This window comes from Aotus nancymaae, unplaced genomic scaffold (assembly GCF_030222135.1).
Source record: "Aotus nancymaae isolate 86718 unplaced genomic scaffold, 86718_ANA_hifiasm-v0.15.2.pri h1tg000049l, whole genome shotgun sequence".
Taxonomy (NCBI): Eukaryota; Metazoa; Chordata; class Mammalia; order Primates; family Aotidae; genus Aotus; species Aotus nancymaae.
The window spans coordinates 21,609,414-21,622,865 of NW_026988463.1; the positions used below are offsets into that span (position 1 = coordinate 21,609,414).

At 48.7% G+C, this 13,452-nt stretch overlaps 1 protein-coding gene across 3 annotated transcripts in view; it reads right to left on the bottom strand.

Annotated features, from left to right (window-relative positions):
* The window catches only part of GGA2 (golgi associated, gamma adaptin ear containing, ARF binding protein 2), a 53,221-nt gene that overhangs the window by 11,304 nt on the left and 28,465 nt on the right, over positions 1 to 13,452 (bottom strand). For all 3 annotated transcript variants that reach the window (XM_012464727.3, XM_012464723.3, XM_012464726.3), the window contains 8 exons: positions 11,609 to 11,712; positions 10,164 to 10,244; positions 9,465 to 9,602; positions 6,378 to 6,459; positions 3,523 to 3,648; positions 2,635 to 2,757; positions 1,987 to 2,015; positions 1,473 to 1,606 (listed from right to left, as the gene is read on the bottom strand). In XM_012464727.3, coding sequence (XP_012320150.2) covers positions 1,473 to 1,606; positions 1,987 to 2,015; positions 2,635 to 2,757; positions 3,523 to 3,648; positions 6,378 to 6,459; positions 9,465 to 9,602; positions 10,164 to 10,244; positions 11,609 to 11,712 — 817 coding nt within the window. The remainder of the gene's footprint in view (positions 1 to 1,472; positions 1,607 to 1,986; positions 2,016 to 2,634; positions 2,758 to 3,522; positions 3,649 to 6,377; positions 6,460 to 9,464; positions 9,603 to 10,163; positions 10,245 to 11,608; positions 11,713 to 13,452) is intronic.

The following is a 13,452-nucleotide window of genomic DNA, read 5'->3' on the forward strand; positions in this document are numbered from 1 at the left end:
GATACTTTGCACTTTGTTGTGTACTTCTCTATGGATCAAATTTTGCTTAACTTCACTTACATGGTTATTAGAAGGGAAAAACAAAACAGCAAAAACCTCATGTTCTACTACTCCCAGCCCTTAAATAACCCCCTTTTCAGATGTCTTGGCCAAAGCAGGTATTTTCCTATGACTTAGGAAAGGGAGTAAAATGAGAAAAGGGAAGCAGCACATTAAACTTTTTTTGAGGCCAGGCACAGTGGCTCATGCCTGCAATACCAGCACTTTGGGAGGCTGAGGCGGGTGGATCATGAGGTCAGGAGATCGAGACCATCCTGGCCAACATGGTGAAACTCCACCTCTACAAAAAATACAAAAATTCACAAGGCATGCTAGCTTATGCCTGTAGTCCCAGCTACTCAGGAGGCTGAGGCAGGAGAATCACTTGAACCCACAAGGCGGAGGCTGCAGTGAACCGAGATTGCGCCACAGTGCTCCAGCCTGAGCAACAGAGTGAGAACCTGTCTCAAAAAAATTTTGTGTTTTTTTAAGACAGCCTGGACAGCAGAAAAAAAGTTTTGTTTTTTTTTTTTTCACTCTGCTGTCCAGGCTAGAATGCAGTGGCATGGTAATGACTAACTGTAGCCTCAACTTTCCAGGCTCAAGTGATCCTCCCACCTTGACCTCCTGAGCAGCTGGGACTACAGGCATAAGCTACTACTCCTTGCTAGTTTTTGTATTTTTTGTAGAGATGGGTTTTGCCATATCACCCAGGCTGGTCTTGAACTCCTGAGCTCAAGCAAACCACCCGCCTTGGCCTCCCAAAGTTCTGAGATTACAGGTATGATATGGCTTGCTACAAATCTTACCTTGAATTGTAGCACCCATAATTCCCACATGTTGTGGACCCAGTGGGAGATAACTGAATAATGGAGCCAGTTTCCCCCATACTGTTTTCATGGTAGTGAGTAAGTCTCATGAGATCTGATGGCTTTATAAGGGGAAACTCTTTTTCGTTTGGCTCTCATTCTCTCTTGTCTACCACCACATAAGACATGCCTTTAGGCCAGGCATGGTGGCTCACGCCTGTAATCCTAGCACTTTGGGAGGCTGCGGTGGGCAGATCACAAGGTCAGGAGATCGAAACCAGCCTGGCTAACACAGTAAAATCCCGTCTCTACTAAAAAAAAAATACAAAAAATTAACTGGCCGTGGTGGCATGCACCTGTAATCCCAGCAACTCAAGAGGCTGAGGCAGGAGAATCGCTTGAACCCAGGGGGTGGAGGCTGCAGTGAGCCACGACCATGCCACTGCACTCTAGCCTGGGCGACAGAGTGAGACTCAGTCTCAAAAAAAGAAAAAAAAAGAAAGCTGTTTCTCCAGGGCGAGAGGTATCAGCTATCTTAGAGCACCATTCTCTGGCCCTTGTCCCATGAGAAGGAACTGCACTCAGGAGCCACACTCTCCCACTCCCCTTGCCTATAAGACTCACAGAGGGTCCAGAGCCGGCTGTGGTGAGAGGAGGTCCAGCAAATTCCTGTCTGCAGAAGGGTTCTGAATGCCACTGCCTGGCAGCATGCTGGCGGAGGGATTCCTCTTTTCCTCACAGCAATTCTGACCAGCAACCTGTCAAACCAGGAATGGCTAAAATAAGTCCAGGGGATGAATGACCATCAGCCACAGTAAAACCATGGCACAGTTCTCCTGAGCCCACCCAAGGTGCTATGGCCCAGGCTGGTGGCATCTAGGGCAAAAGGGGAAAGAAAGGGCAAGGTCACATGCAGCTCATGGGCAGACCTTTGGGAAGCAGGAGCCTGGTGCAACCTGTCTCCCCTGGGGGTACCAGCCAGAGAGTATGGATGAGAAAGAGGCTTTGGACCTCCAAGGTCATGATGCCACTGGGACAGTGCAAGGGCACCTCTCTGCCCACCAGGCAATGCTGCCTCACAAGGGCAGGTTTGAGACCTTCCCCTTCTCTCTCTGGGCCCTGGGAAGGGGGTCCTTACCGTGCCTGTAACAGGAGCATCACTGATTCCTGTAAGAAAGGAGCAGAGTGAGATGCACAACAGTAACTCCACCTGCTTCAAGATGGAGCACGATACCACACCCACCCTTTCTAGGATATCCAGAAAGTCTAGACAAATAAGCAACTTACTAAAGGTCACGTGACTCATCAATGGCAAATCTGTGACTAATATGCAAGGAGGACCCTCTGAACTGCCAAGAACACCTGATTCCCTTGGCAGCAGGCATGTGCTCCCTGAGGAAACCAGCTCACTCCCCTACTCACAACCATCCCGACTACCACAGCAGCAGGAACGTGCTCCCCAACAGCTCACTCCCCCACTACTCAGAACCACCACAATTCCCTCAGCAGCAGGCACGTGCTCCCCCGGGAGACCAGTTCACTCCACTACTCACAACCACCCTCAGTCCCTCGCAGCAGACACATGCTCCCCGACAGCTCACTCCACTACTCACAACCACCCTCAGTCCCTCAGCAACAGGCATGTGCTCCCTGAGGAGACGCGCTCACTCCCCTACTCATACCCATCCCTATTCCTTCAGCAGCAGGCATGTGCTCCCCGAGGGAACCAGCTAACTCTCCTACTCACACCCATCCTGTGCCTGCCCCCACAAGCGCCCGCCCTCACCCAAGGCTGCCAGGTCCTGATGAAGCAAAGATGGCACCACAGTCCCCGCCTGTGCAGGTCCACTGTCCACCTCCAAGTCAATCAAGGCGCAGGTCTTCATGCAGCCTGCCGGATTCTGAAAGACTAGAAAGCCCAGGGTTAGGAAGAGAAGTCAGCTGGACATGAGAGCAAAGTCTCCATCTAAATCCCATCAGCTTCCCTCAGGCTGCCTCCTCATCAAACGGTAACGCCCTCCCTGCCCCTCCAAGAACCTTCCACTCAGCCGATCGTCTTGATACACAAGCTCAGCTGGCATCTGAGACAAGAGGGACACAAGGCCTGCCTTCCTACCCCAGGGATCACAGGCCCTCCTGCAAAGGTCCCATCACCTGGAAGGAGAGCAGACTTGGCCTTCTCCAGCTCAGGCCATTCCAAGGCTTCTGACCACAGCTGATCAGAATCACCTGTAGCGCTTGAAAGACACAGATCTCCAGGCCCAGCTCCAAGCAGTCTTGATTCAGAAGGTCCAAGCCAGGGACCTAAGCAGTGGCATTTGAACCAGTGCTCTAGGTGATTGTGATATAGCTGGCCGGGCACTAGGAACCACTCAGGAAGACCATTTCTTTTGTCTCCAGCTCCTGTATGCAACCACTTACGAGAACTCAAACCCAGGCATAGCTTAGACATCGGCTTCAGTGTGTAGTCAAAGCTGGGGTCCAGCCTGGCAGCCAGCTCGTGACGGTTCCTGTGGCTGAGCATGGCGACATGAAACCCACTTACACAGGAATGGGACCAAAGGGCGAGTTCTCTTTTCTATTCCTTAACCCAGAATATGCATAGGACCCACTTCTTCTCTGGGAACTGCAGGCTGCCCCAACGCAGAAGGCAAGGAGAGGCTTTCAAACGTACCTCTAGAGACAGGGATGTCTCCCATTGAGCTGGTCACTGTGTTTCCAAAGGTGACCCGGCCCTCCATCACCTGTTTGTACAGCAGAACTCCTTGGGTGAGGAGGTCATTCGCCTGGAGAATTTCCGCTGAAGAATGTGACAGGAATCAGAAACCCCTGGTTTGGTGACCAACAATCTCAGTCCCGACCTTTTTTTTTTTTTTTTGAGACAGAGTCTTGCTTTGTCACCCAGGCTGGAATGCAGTGGCACGATTTCAGCTCACTGCAACCTCCACTTCCTGGGTTCAAGCGATTCTCCCACCTCAGTCTCCCAAGTAGCTGGAACTACAGGCACATGCCACCATGCCCGGCCAATTTTTTGTATTTTTAGTAGAGACGGGGTTTCACCATGTTAGCCAGGTTGCTGTTGATCTCTTGGCCTTGTGATCTATCCGCCTTGGCCTCCCAAAGTGCTGGGATTACAGGCGTGAGCCACTGTGCCCAGCCAACCTTAGTCCTTCCTAAGCTTTTCCATAAAACAGCCTTCATATGGCTCAACTACGTTCAGTTTATCCACACCTCCTGCCCCCAGATCGTGTCATCGGACCCTATCAGGCCCAGTCACTTAACCTCTGAGTCCTAATGTTAGTTCTCAATCCAAAAGAAAGCAAATCTGGGCCGGGCGCGGTGGCTCACGCCTGTAATCCCAGCACTTTGGGAGGCCGAGGTGGGTGGACCACGAGGTCAAGAGATCGAGACCATCCTGGTCAACATGGTGAAACCCCGTCTCTACTAAAAATACAAAAAAAATTAGCTGGGCATGGTGGCGCGTGCCTGTAATCCCAGCTACTCAGGAGGCTGAGGCAGGAGAATTGCCTGAACCCAGGAGGCGGAGGTTGCGGTGAGCCGAGAGTGCGCCATTGCACTCCAGCCTGGGTAACAAGAGCGAAACTCCGTCTCAAAAAAAAAAAAAAAAGAAAGCAAATCTATTCACCTTCCACTTCCACATCTGTACTGTCCAGAGTAATGGCCAGGAGTAAGCACTTAAATTAAGGCCCTTTCAATAACAAACTTTTAACTTTAACTCAGAACCTGAAGCTGTTTTGTCAATGTGGATACAAATATTAAAAGGATCCCTTAGTATTTAATGCAGTTAAAGTGGGTTTTTTTTTTAAGACAGAGTAGTTGGGACTAGAGGTGCATGCCACCACAGCAGGATAACCATGGGCCTCCTGAACACCATCTACGTTCTGGACTGCCACGGCCCCTCCAACCCTCAAGCTCTTGATCCACTGGCTATAAAAAGAAATATCAGCCAGGGGTGGTGGCTCACACCTGTAATCCCAGCACTTTGGGAGGCCGAGGGGGCAGATCCCTAGAGGCCAGGAGTTCAAGACCAGCCTGGCCAACATGGTGAAACCGCATCTCTACAAAAATACAAAAAGCAGCCAGGCTTGATGGGGCGCCTGTAATCCCAGCTACTTGCGAGGCTGAGGCAGGAGAATAGCTTGAATTGGGAGATGGAAGTTGCACGGAGCCGAGATTGCATCACTGCACTTTAGCCTGGGCAACAGAGGAGACTCCATCTCAAAAAAAAAAAAAAAAAAGAAAGAAAGAAAAAGAAATGTCTAGAACTTGCTAGGGAATGGGTAGGTACAAAGAGAGGTACAGATGAAACAAGATTAAAAAAATCAACTATGAGCTGGTAATTATTAAAGATGAGTAAAGAATACATAGGATTTATTCTGCTACTCGCTGTCTCATGTTTTGATATTTTCCATAATAAAGAGTTAAAATAACTTTTTAATACTTGTGGACAATTCTCCACCATCCCTACGGATGACCCTTCCATTTCCCATTGGCCTGACTCTCTCAGGTAACCCACCTGGCCCCTGAAGGTACAAAAGCTGGTGATCCCTTTGAGATACCACCCCAGCTGTTTCTCTGGCCTGCGATTGGTCAGCTTTTCCTGAAGCCTCCAGTGGGACCTTTCTTCTACCTCTCACACCCCAATCTCCACGGTCAATTTCCACCCCTTTTCAGGCTTTAGACCTGCTACTGCTTTTTTTTTTTTTTTTTCTGAGATGGAGTTTTGCTCTGTCACTCAGGCTGGAGTGCTGTGGAGTGATCTTGGCTCATTGCAACCTCTGTCCCCCGGGTTCAAGTGATGATTCTCTTGCCTCAGCCTCCCACATAGCTGGGATTAGAGGCACACAACACCACGCCCAGCTAATTTTTGTACTTTTAGTAGAGGCGGGGTTTCACCATGTCAGTCAGGCTGGTCTCGAACTCCTAAGCTCAGGTGATCCACCCACCCTGGCCTCCTAAAGTGCTGCAATTACAGGCATGAGCCACCATATCTAGCCTTTGCTGATGATTTTTTTTTTTTAATTATTTATTTTGACACAGAGTCTCACTCTGTTGCCCAGGCTAGAGTGCAGTGGCACCTCGGCTCACCGCAACCTTTGCCTCCTGGAATCAAGCAATTCTCCTGACTCAGCCTCCATAGTAGCTGGTATTACAGGCGCCTACCACCGCACCTGGCTAATTTTTGTATTTTTGGTAGAGATTAAGTTTCACCATGTTGGTCTGGCTGGTCTCGGAACTTCTGACCTCGTGATCTGCCTGCCCTGGCCTCCCAAAGTGCTGGGATTACAGGCATGAGCCACTGTGCCTGGCCTTCTGCTGATTTCTTACTGAAGCCTGGATCCTGCTGGACATCAGCTGTGAAGCAACTCAGGCCACACCCTCCCCAAGCCCACACTCCACAGAACCTGAAGTCTACTCTGTCTTGCTCCTGGCTCAGCAGCATGACAGGAGGGACCAAGTCTGTCTTGCACCTGGGCTGCTAGCTATACCCAGGAAAAGAAAACTTACCAAGTGCATCATCGTCATCAGTGGTGTCACTTGCCAGCCGGAACAAGGTGGGCCTCAGCTTTTCACACCTCTCATATACAACCTGGAAGGGCAGAGCTTGGTTCATGACATACACCCAGGTATCCCACCATACCCCACTCCAGGGCCCCGGGCGCCTCTGATCAAGTAGGCAGCAGAGTCTGGGGCTTCAGGAGGCCTCCTGTTGGTCCTGACTTCAAGCCTGCAGGTTTGAAGTAACATGGCAGAGTTTCAGAAAAAGTTTGGGCTACAATTGTATGATTTTTGAAAATAAAAGACTCTGACTGGGCACGGTGGCTCACATCTGTAATCCCAGCACTTTGGGAGGCCAAGGCAGGCAGATCACCTGAGGTCAGGAGTTCAAGACCAGCCTGGCCAACATGGTGAAACCCCGTCTCCACTAAAAATACAAAAATTATCTGGTAGTGCTGACGTGCACCTGTAATCCCAGCTACTCATAGGCTGAGGCAGGAGAATCACTTGAACCTGGGAGACTGCACTCCAGCCTGGATGACAGAACGAGACTGTTTAAAAAAAAAAAAACAAAAACCCAAAACCTTATTTGCCACATTTTCCAAAGTCAGCTTTCTCCCATGTACAGGTAACACATATTGTTTTCTATGGCATCTCTCCTGTTTCTTAGCTGATTGTCATCCCAGGTTGGGGAGAACTGATGTTGTCTAAAAGCCCAACACACTGATCTTCTAGAGGGACTGTGGTACAACCACTCCATGGGAGATGGGCTTTGGGATCCCTTCCTGGCCTGAGCCCAACAATCCTTCTGAGCACTGCCCCCTCCACCCACAGAGGAAGGTCAGCAAGATTTTCACCCTAACTTTGTCCAATCCCAATCATAGCTGACTGTGCCAGAGACAGATATATGTGCCAAGCTGGCCAGGGATTTTTCTCTTAGGAATTTGGTAAGACAGTAGTTTATTTCTGCTAATTTTGTGAAGTGGAAGGACAAGTAAATAAAGGGTTGTGTGAGGGCTGGCTCTCCTTGCAGAGACACATAAAAAGAAACATAAAAAACTGGAATGCAGAGAGAGATGACTGAAACAGATCTGCAGAAGGAGGTGGAGAACAGAGCTCCAAGGGAGACCAGGAGCATGGCTGCCTTGGACCTGGAACAAATAGGCTGTGGTTTCTTAGATATGATAACAAAAGCACCAGCAAGACATTTAAAAAAAAAAGAAGAAGGAGGCCAGGAGCGGTGGCAATTTGGGAGGCCAAGGCAGGTGGATCACCTGAAGTCAGGAGTTTGAGACCAGCCTGGCCAACGTGGTGAAACCCTGTCTCTACTAAAAATACAAAAATAATTAGCTGGGCATGTTGACAGGCACCTACAATCCCAGCTACTTGGGAGGCTGAGGCAGGAGAAGCTCATGAACCTGGGAGGCAGAGACTACAGTGAGCCAAGATCATGCCACTGCACTCCAGCCTGGGCAACAGGGTGAGACCCTGTCTCAAAAAACAAAACAAACTTTACCACTTCAAAACATGCTATCGAAATTGTGAAAAGACAGCCCAAAGATTGGGAGAAAACTGTCTGATAAGGAACTTGTATCCAGAATATATAAAAATCACTTGTAACTCAAAAATAAAAAGACAATCCAAAAGATGGGCAACGGGTTTGCACAGACAGGTCTTCCAAGGCTGCCAATAAGCATAGGAAATAAGTAAGTCATCAAGAAACAGAAAGTTACAATGAGACAGCACTTCACACCTTCCAGGAGGGCTCCAATCAAAAAGACAACAGCAAATGCTGGCAGGACACAGAGAACTAGAAATGATACATTGTGGCCAGGAATGTAAAATGGCACAGCCACTTTGGAAAACAGTTAGGCAGTTCTTTAAAATGTTAAATATGTTTGGAGTTGCCCCACGATCCAGCAATTCCGTTTCTAGGTATGTACCCAAGAGAATTTAAAACTTATGTTCACACAAAAACTTGGACAAAGTTCAAAGTCATTATTCCTAATGAATAATTCAAAGGCATTATTTGTAATGGCCAAAAAGCAGGTACAACCCAAATGCCCATCAGCTGATAAATGGAGAAACAACGTGTGGCACAGCCACACAATGGAACGCTAGTCAGCCATGAAAAGGAATGGAGCAGTGACGCATGCTACCAGGTAGATGCACCTGCAAACATTAGGCTACGTAAAGGAAGTCAGACACGAAAGCCCACGTATTGTGTAACTACACTTGGACGAAGCATCCAAACAGGCAAATCCAGAGAGACAGAAAGTAGATTCGTGGTTGCCAGGGACTAGGGGAAAGGGTAGTTCGGGAAAGAGGGAATGACTGTTAACGGGTACAAGGTTCTTTTTAGGGGTGATTAAGATATTCTGTAACTAGGTAGGTGTGATGGTCGCTTTTATGATACGTTATCTCAATAAGAATGTTATCTAAAAACTAAGATCTCAAGATGTAGAGGGGCTAGAACTCTCATATGCTGCTGTTAGGATTATAAATGGTGCATAAGCTGGAAGATAGCTGAGCCACTTTGTTTCCTAACAAGTTAAATATATACTTAACATATGACCTAGTAATCCCAGACATTTACCCACAAGAAATGAAAATATATGTTCACACAAAATCCTGTACACAACTGTTTCTAGCTGCGTGATTCATAACCACCCAAAGCTGGAAACAGGCCAAGGTCCATCAATAGGTACACACCATGGTACATCCAGGCGACGGGACAGTACCCAGCAATAACAAGAAGAAACAAACTACTACTATACACAGCAACGTGAATGGCTCTCCAGTGAGACTGAGAAGCCAGACAAAAATAAAGAGGGTTATGTACTGCATCATTCCATTCATACAAGAGTCTGGCAGTTGTCAGCCAATCAGAACAGAGAGCAAATTAGCAGCTGCCTGGGGCTGGGGAAACAGGGGAGAGAGGAAGGGAGGACAAAGCAGCGTAAGGACATTTTGGGAGGCGTCAGGTATGTTTACCATCTTCACTCTGAGATGGCTTCATGGATGCATACAGGTGAAAGCATTTCAAACCTACTTTAGTGAACAGGTGCAGCCCCCTGTGTTACACCTGAAGATTACCTGCAGGGCCTCCTGGTCAGGCGGGGCCTGCCCTGGCCTGCGGTACATGCTCAGCATCTCCTGCAGTACCTTCACATGGCTTCGCACTTCCTCCACTGCACTGACCCTCTTGGACACCTTCTCTGATTTTTCTTGCTCCTTTTGGGAAGAAGAGGAGGATGGGAGTGAGAGAGCAGAAACCCTGGCGGAAGCCTCAACAAGGGATGGGAAAGGGTCACTATTGAGAGAGCTCACTCAGGGAAATCGCCAAGACATTAAATGCATTGGAGTGCTCACATAGTGGGTGAAAAAATTCTCAAAAGCCCAGAATTCCTGGGGAAGAATACGCACTTTGAGGCCTGGTGACTGTGACCTCCTCCTTTGTGTCATCAGCCTCAAGCCTTCTGAAAAGCAGATTTCTAAACCTGGACTTTGTCTGTACCCATACCTGTCGCTGGGACTGAAGCTGGGGTCTAGGAAATGCTTTGAACAGCATGGACAAAGGCAGATGAGAAGTGCGGCAGTGGGATTTCTGCTTCTAATCACCACCTTGCTGCACTCAAGGGAGCCTACGGCTGTTCCCCAGGGTTCAGGGCTATGTAGGAGCCACTCTTTCTCCCAGGCAACTCTTCCTCCACCCCTCAAAGATAGGTTAATACACACTCTCCTTCAGCCTCTGTCAAATGCTGCTTCTACTGAACCAACTGGAAGAATGCCCACCTCCTTGACCAAATTCTTGATCAACCGGTTTGCCGCCTGAAGGTCCTCGGGGTGGTTGCTTTTCAGAAGCCTTGTCAGAAGCTGGAGAGAGTAAACAGGAAGAGTAGATGAGACCACAACTCCCTCAGGCCCAGAGCAGACGCAGCAGCAATAGAAGAATTAACACTAACAACACCACACACATTTTACACACACTGTCTCACTGAATGGTCCCAAGGACACTATGATGCAGGCACTCTGACTGTCCCAATATGCCACTAGTTTTCAATGGGGTAGGGGGCTGGGGGGATTACTTCTCCCAGGGGACATCTGGCCAAGTCTGGAGAAATTTGGTTGTCACAGCTGGAGAGGGGGAGCTACTGGCAGCTGGTGGGTAGAGTCAAGAATGCTGTGTACATCCTACAGTGCACAAGATGGTCCCCAACAACAGAGAATTCTCTGGCCCAAAAGGGCACTAGGTCTGTAGTTGCCCTGGACCACGTGCTCTAAGACGGGATAGACCCTGGTGATCTTCTTCATCCCTTCATTTCCAACGCCTAGCAGGATGCCTGGCACAGAGAAGTCACTCAATCTTCGTGGGATAGACAGCAGGAAAAGTGGGGATAATGAGGGCTGGTGATACAGGATTCTTTCTCAGAAGTCACACCACACCTCCTCCCTAGCTCCTCCCACCCTCTGCACACCTAAGGCACCAAGCAGGAGGAGAGCCGGGCCGCCTAGACTAGCCTTGCTCATTCCAACGACAGGGACCTGATGGCCACAGAGTTATCTAGGCCCAAGAAGTGGGTACAGAGAGAGGGTACAGTTGGCAGGCAGGGCATACCACGCAAAAATTAATACGCAGTGTGTAGCCTTCCGACGCTCCATGAACTAGACCTTGCAACTGACCAAGAATAGTCATGACCAAAAGCACTGCCAGCACTAGGCCAAAGGGTTCCCCACTCACAGGCACCACAGTTATCCTTGGGTCTTGGCCACCTTCCCTTCCTCTTCTTGTCCCTCTAGATACTGATGTCCAAGGGACAACGATTTTGGGAGTTCACAGAGGATGGAAATGGATAGGGTCGGGCTCCCTGGCACTGAGACAGAGCTGAACCAACACAGAGCAGCCAGTCTTTCCACTGTTCCCACCCCAACACCACACCCACACAGGACATGACCCATCACTCACACTCCCCACGGGCTATCCTTCTGCACCTTTTTTCCCCAAGGAAGGCTGTGCGGGTAAGGGAGACGACACAAAGAACCCAGCACCTTATTGGTCGACTTATCCGTGAAGAAAGCACCCAAACCTTCTGCTACCTCACTCCTAAGGGCCTGTCTGGAGAGGAGAACCCACGTAACCTGCCCCTCTCCATACTCTGATTCAAGCATCAACGGGCCTTTAGTGCACAGTCCCTAAGAGAAAAGGTCTCATCAGACACCACATAGGTCAGGTTCCTTACCTTGGACTTTTCTTCATCAGCATCAAAGATGGAGCTCTTGGGCCAGGGAGATGGTGGGGGTAAGATTTTATCCACTGGTAGTTTAGGGTCTTGTTTTATAATTCCTAAAAATGCAATTTACAAAGTTAAGACACTGATATGGGGATCCAGTAACTTCAGTCAGAATCCAGTATAAAGTCCGGAAATGCCAGTTCCTGATACCATGCTAGGGAAGCACAGTCAACAGCCTTCAAAGACAACACCCAGTGTATGAATCAAGTTTTGCATTATCTCTTAGGAGAATCCAAGGGACCACCACAGTGGCCGGGACATCAGAGCCAACTATATCAGAGAAGAGCCAGTCCTGAAGGCCTGCAGTCTGTGGGCCTATGTGATAAAAACATGGATCAGTTTATCCAGCTACATAACCACTCAGGGATCAAAAGTTTCTGGAGGGTCCCTGACAAAGCTCCTAAAAATGCTGAGTGCATGTGAAAGGGAACAGTACATCCTGAACCTGGGTTCCTTCTTTTAAGAGCCCAATATAAAAAGGAATTCAGATTTCCATCTTCCAAACAGGACACACAAAGGTGTGAACTATCATCCCCACCCCACTGGAAAATGTGCAAATTCTCAATATTTTTGTTGTTTTTGAGACAGATTCTTACTCTGTCTTCCAGGCTAGAGTACCGTGGTGTGATCACAGCTCGCCGCAGCCTTAAACTCCTGGCTCAAGCAATCCTTCCACCTTGGCCCTCAAGTAGCTGGGACTACAGGTGGGTACCACCACACCCAGCTAATTTTTTAAAAATTGTTTTTGTAGAGATGGGGTCTTGCTATGTTGCCCAGGCTGGTCTCAAACTCCTGGCCTCAACTGATTCTCCCACCTCAGACTTCTGAAGTGCTGGGATCACAGGCGTGAGCCACCATGCCGAGCCTACAAATTCCTTGAACCCATCAGAGAGCTCAGATCATGGGGCAACAACCAAGTAACCTGAAATCTAAGGAAAAAAACAACCTCCAAGGACTGACAGAGGCAATACCAACAGTAACTAAGCTAGGATTATTTAAAAATTGTTTATAGGCCAGAATGAGTTACCAAGAGAATACAGAATTTCTGGAAGCTGCAACAAAAAGCAAATAACTCTTTTCCAGAGGCTCACAAAAACAGTGGGAAGGCCTAAAGGCAGGGTTAGGGGAGAAGAGTAAGAAACCCTGCAGCTCTGAGGGCACTGGTGGAAGCCCACTGCAGCTAGAGAAAAAACAGGGGAGAAAAAACAAACCCTAGACCCTTGGGAGAGGAGCAGGAATTATGTCCTGGGTCCGGACCTACACTGGGGTGAGGCGGGGGATCACAAATAGACCCTACCAAGACCCAGGATGTAGTACCTGCCTACGAACGAAGCTAAATCAGAACAGAGACTGGCCCTGCCCACCACCCCATCCCTCTCAATGACAAGGGACAGCTGTCTACTGCTACGACGGGCAGGAACAAGGAGAAAGGCCCTCTCTGAGGTGCAGAGGAAAGTGAACACTTACAGCTGAGAGAAGAGATACTGAAGAAAACGCACAAACTAGCCCCCAGCCTAAACACAGGGTAACACTAGAGGAATCTCCAGTCTCATATAATAACTAAAGCAACAACAAACCTCACACCCAGCTCAAATCCTGCCTACCAGAAGGAAAGCTCCACCCAATTCCAGGGATGAAAAACCCCTTACTTCACTGATAAGATATGCTAATTACCCTGATTTGATCACAACACATTGTATGCATGTACGAAATATCACATTGTACTCCAATAAATGTGCACAAGTATGTGTCAAAAATAAATCCACAGCCAAGTGCAGTGGCTCACGCCTGTA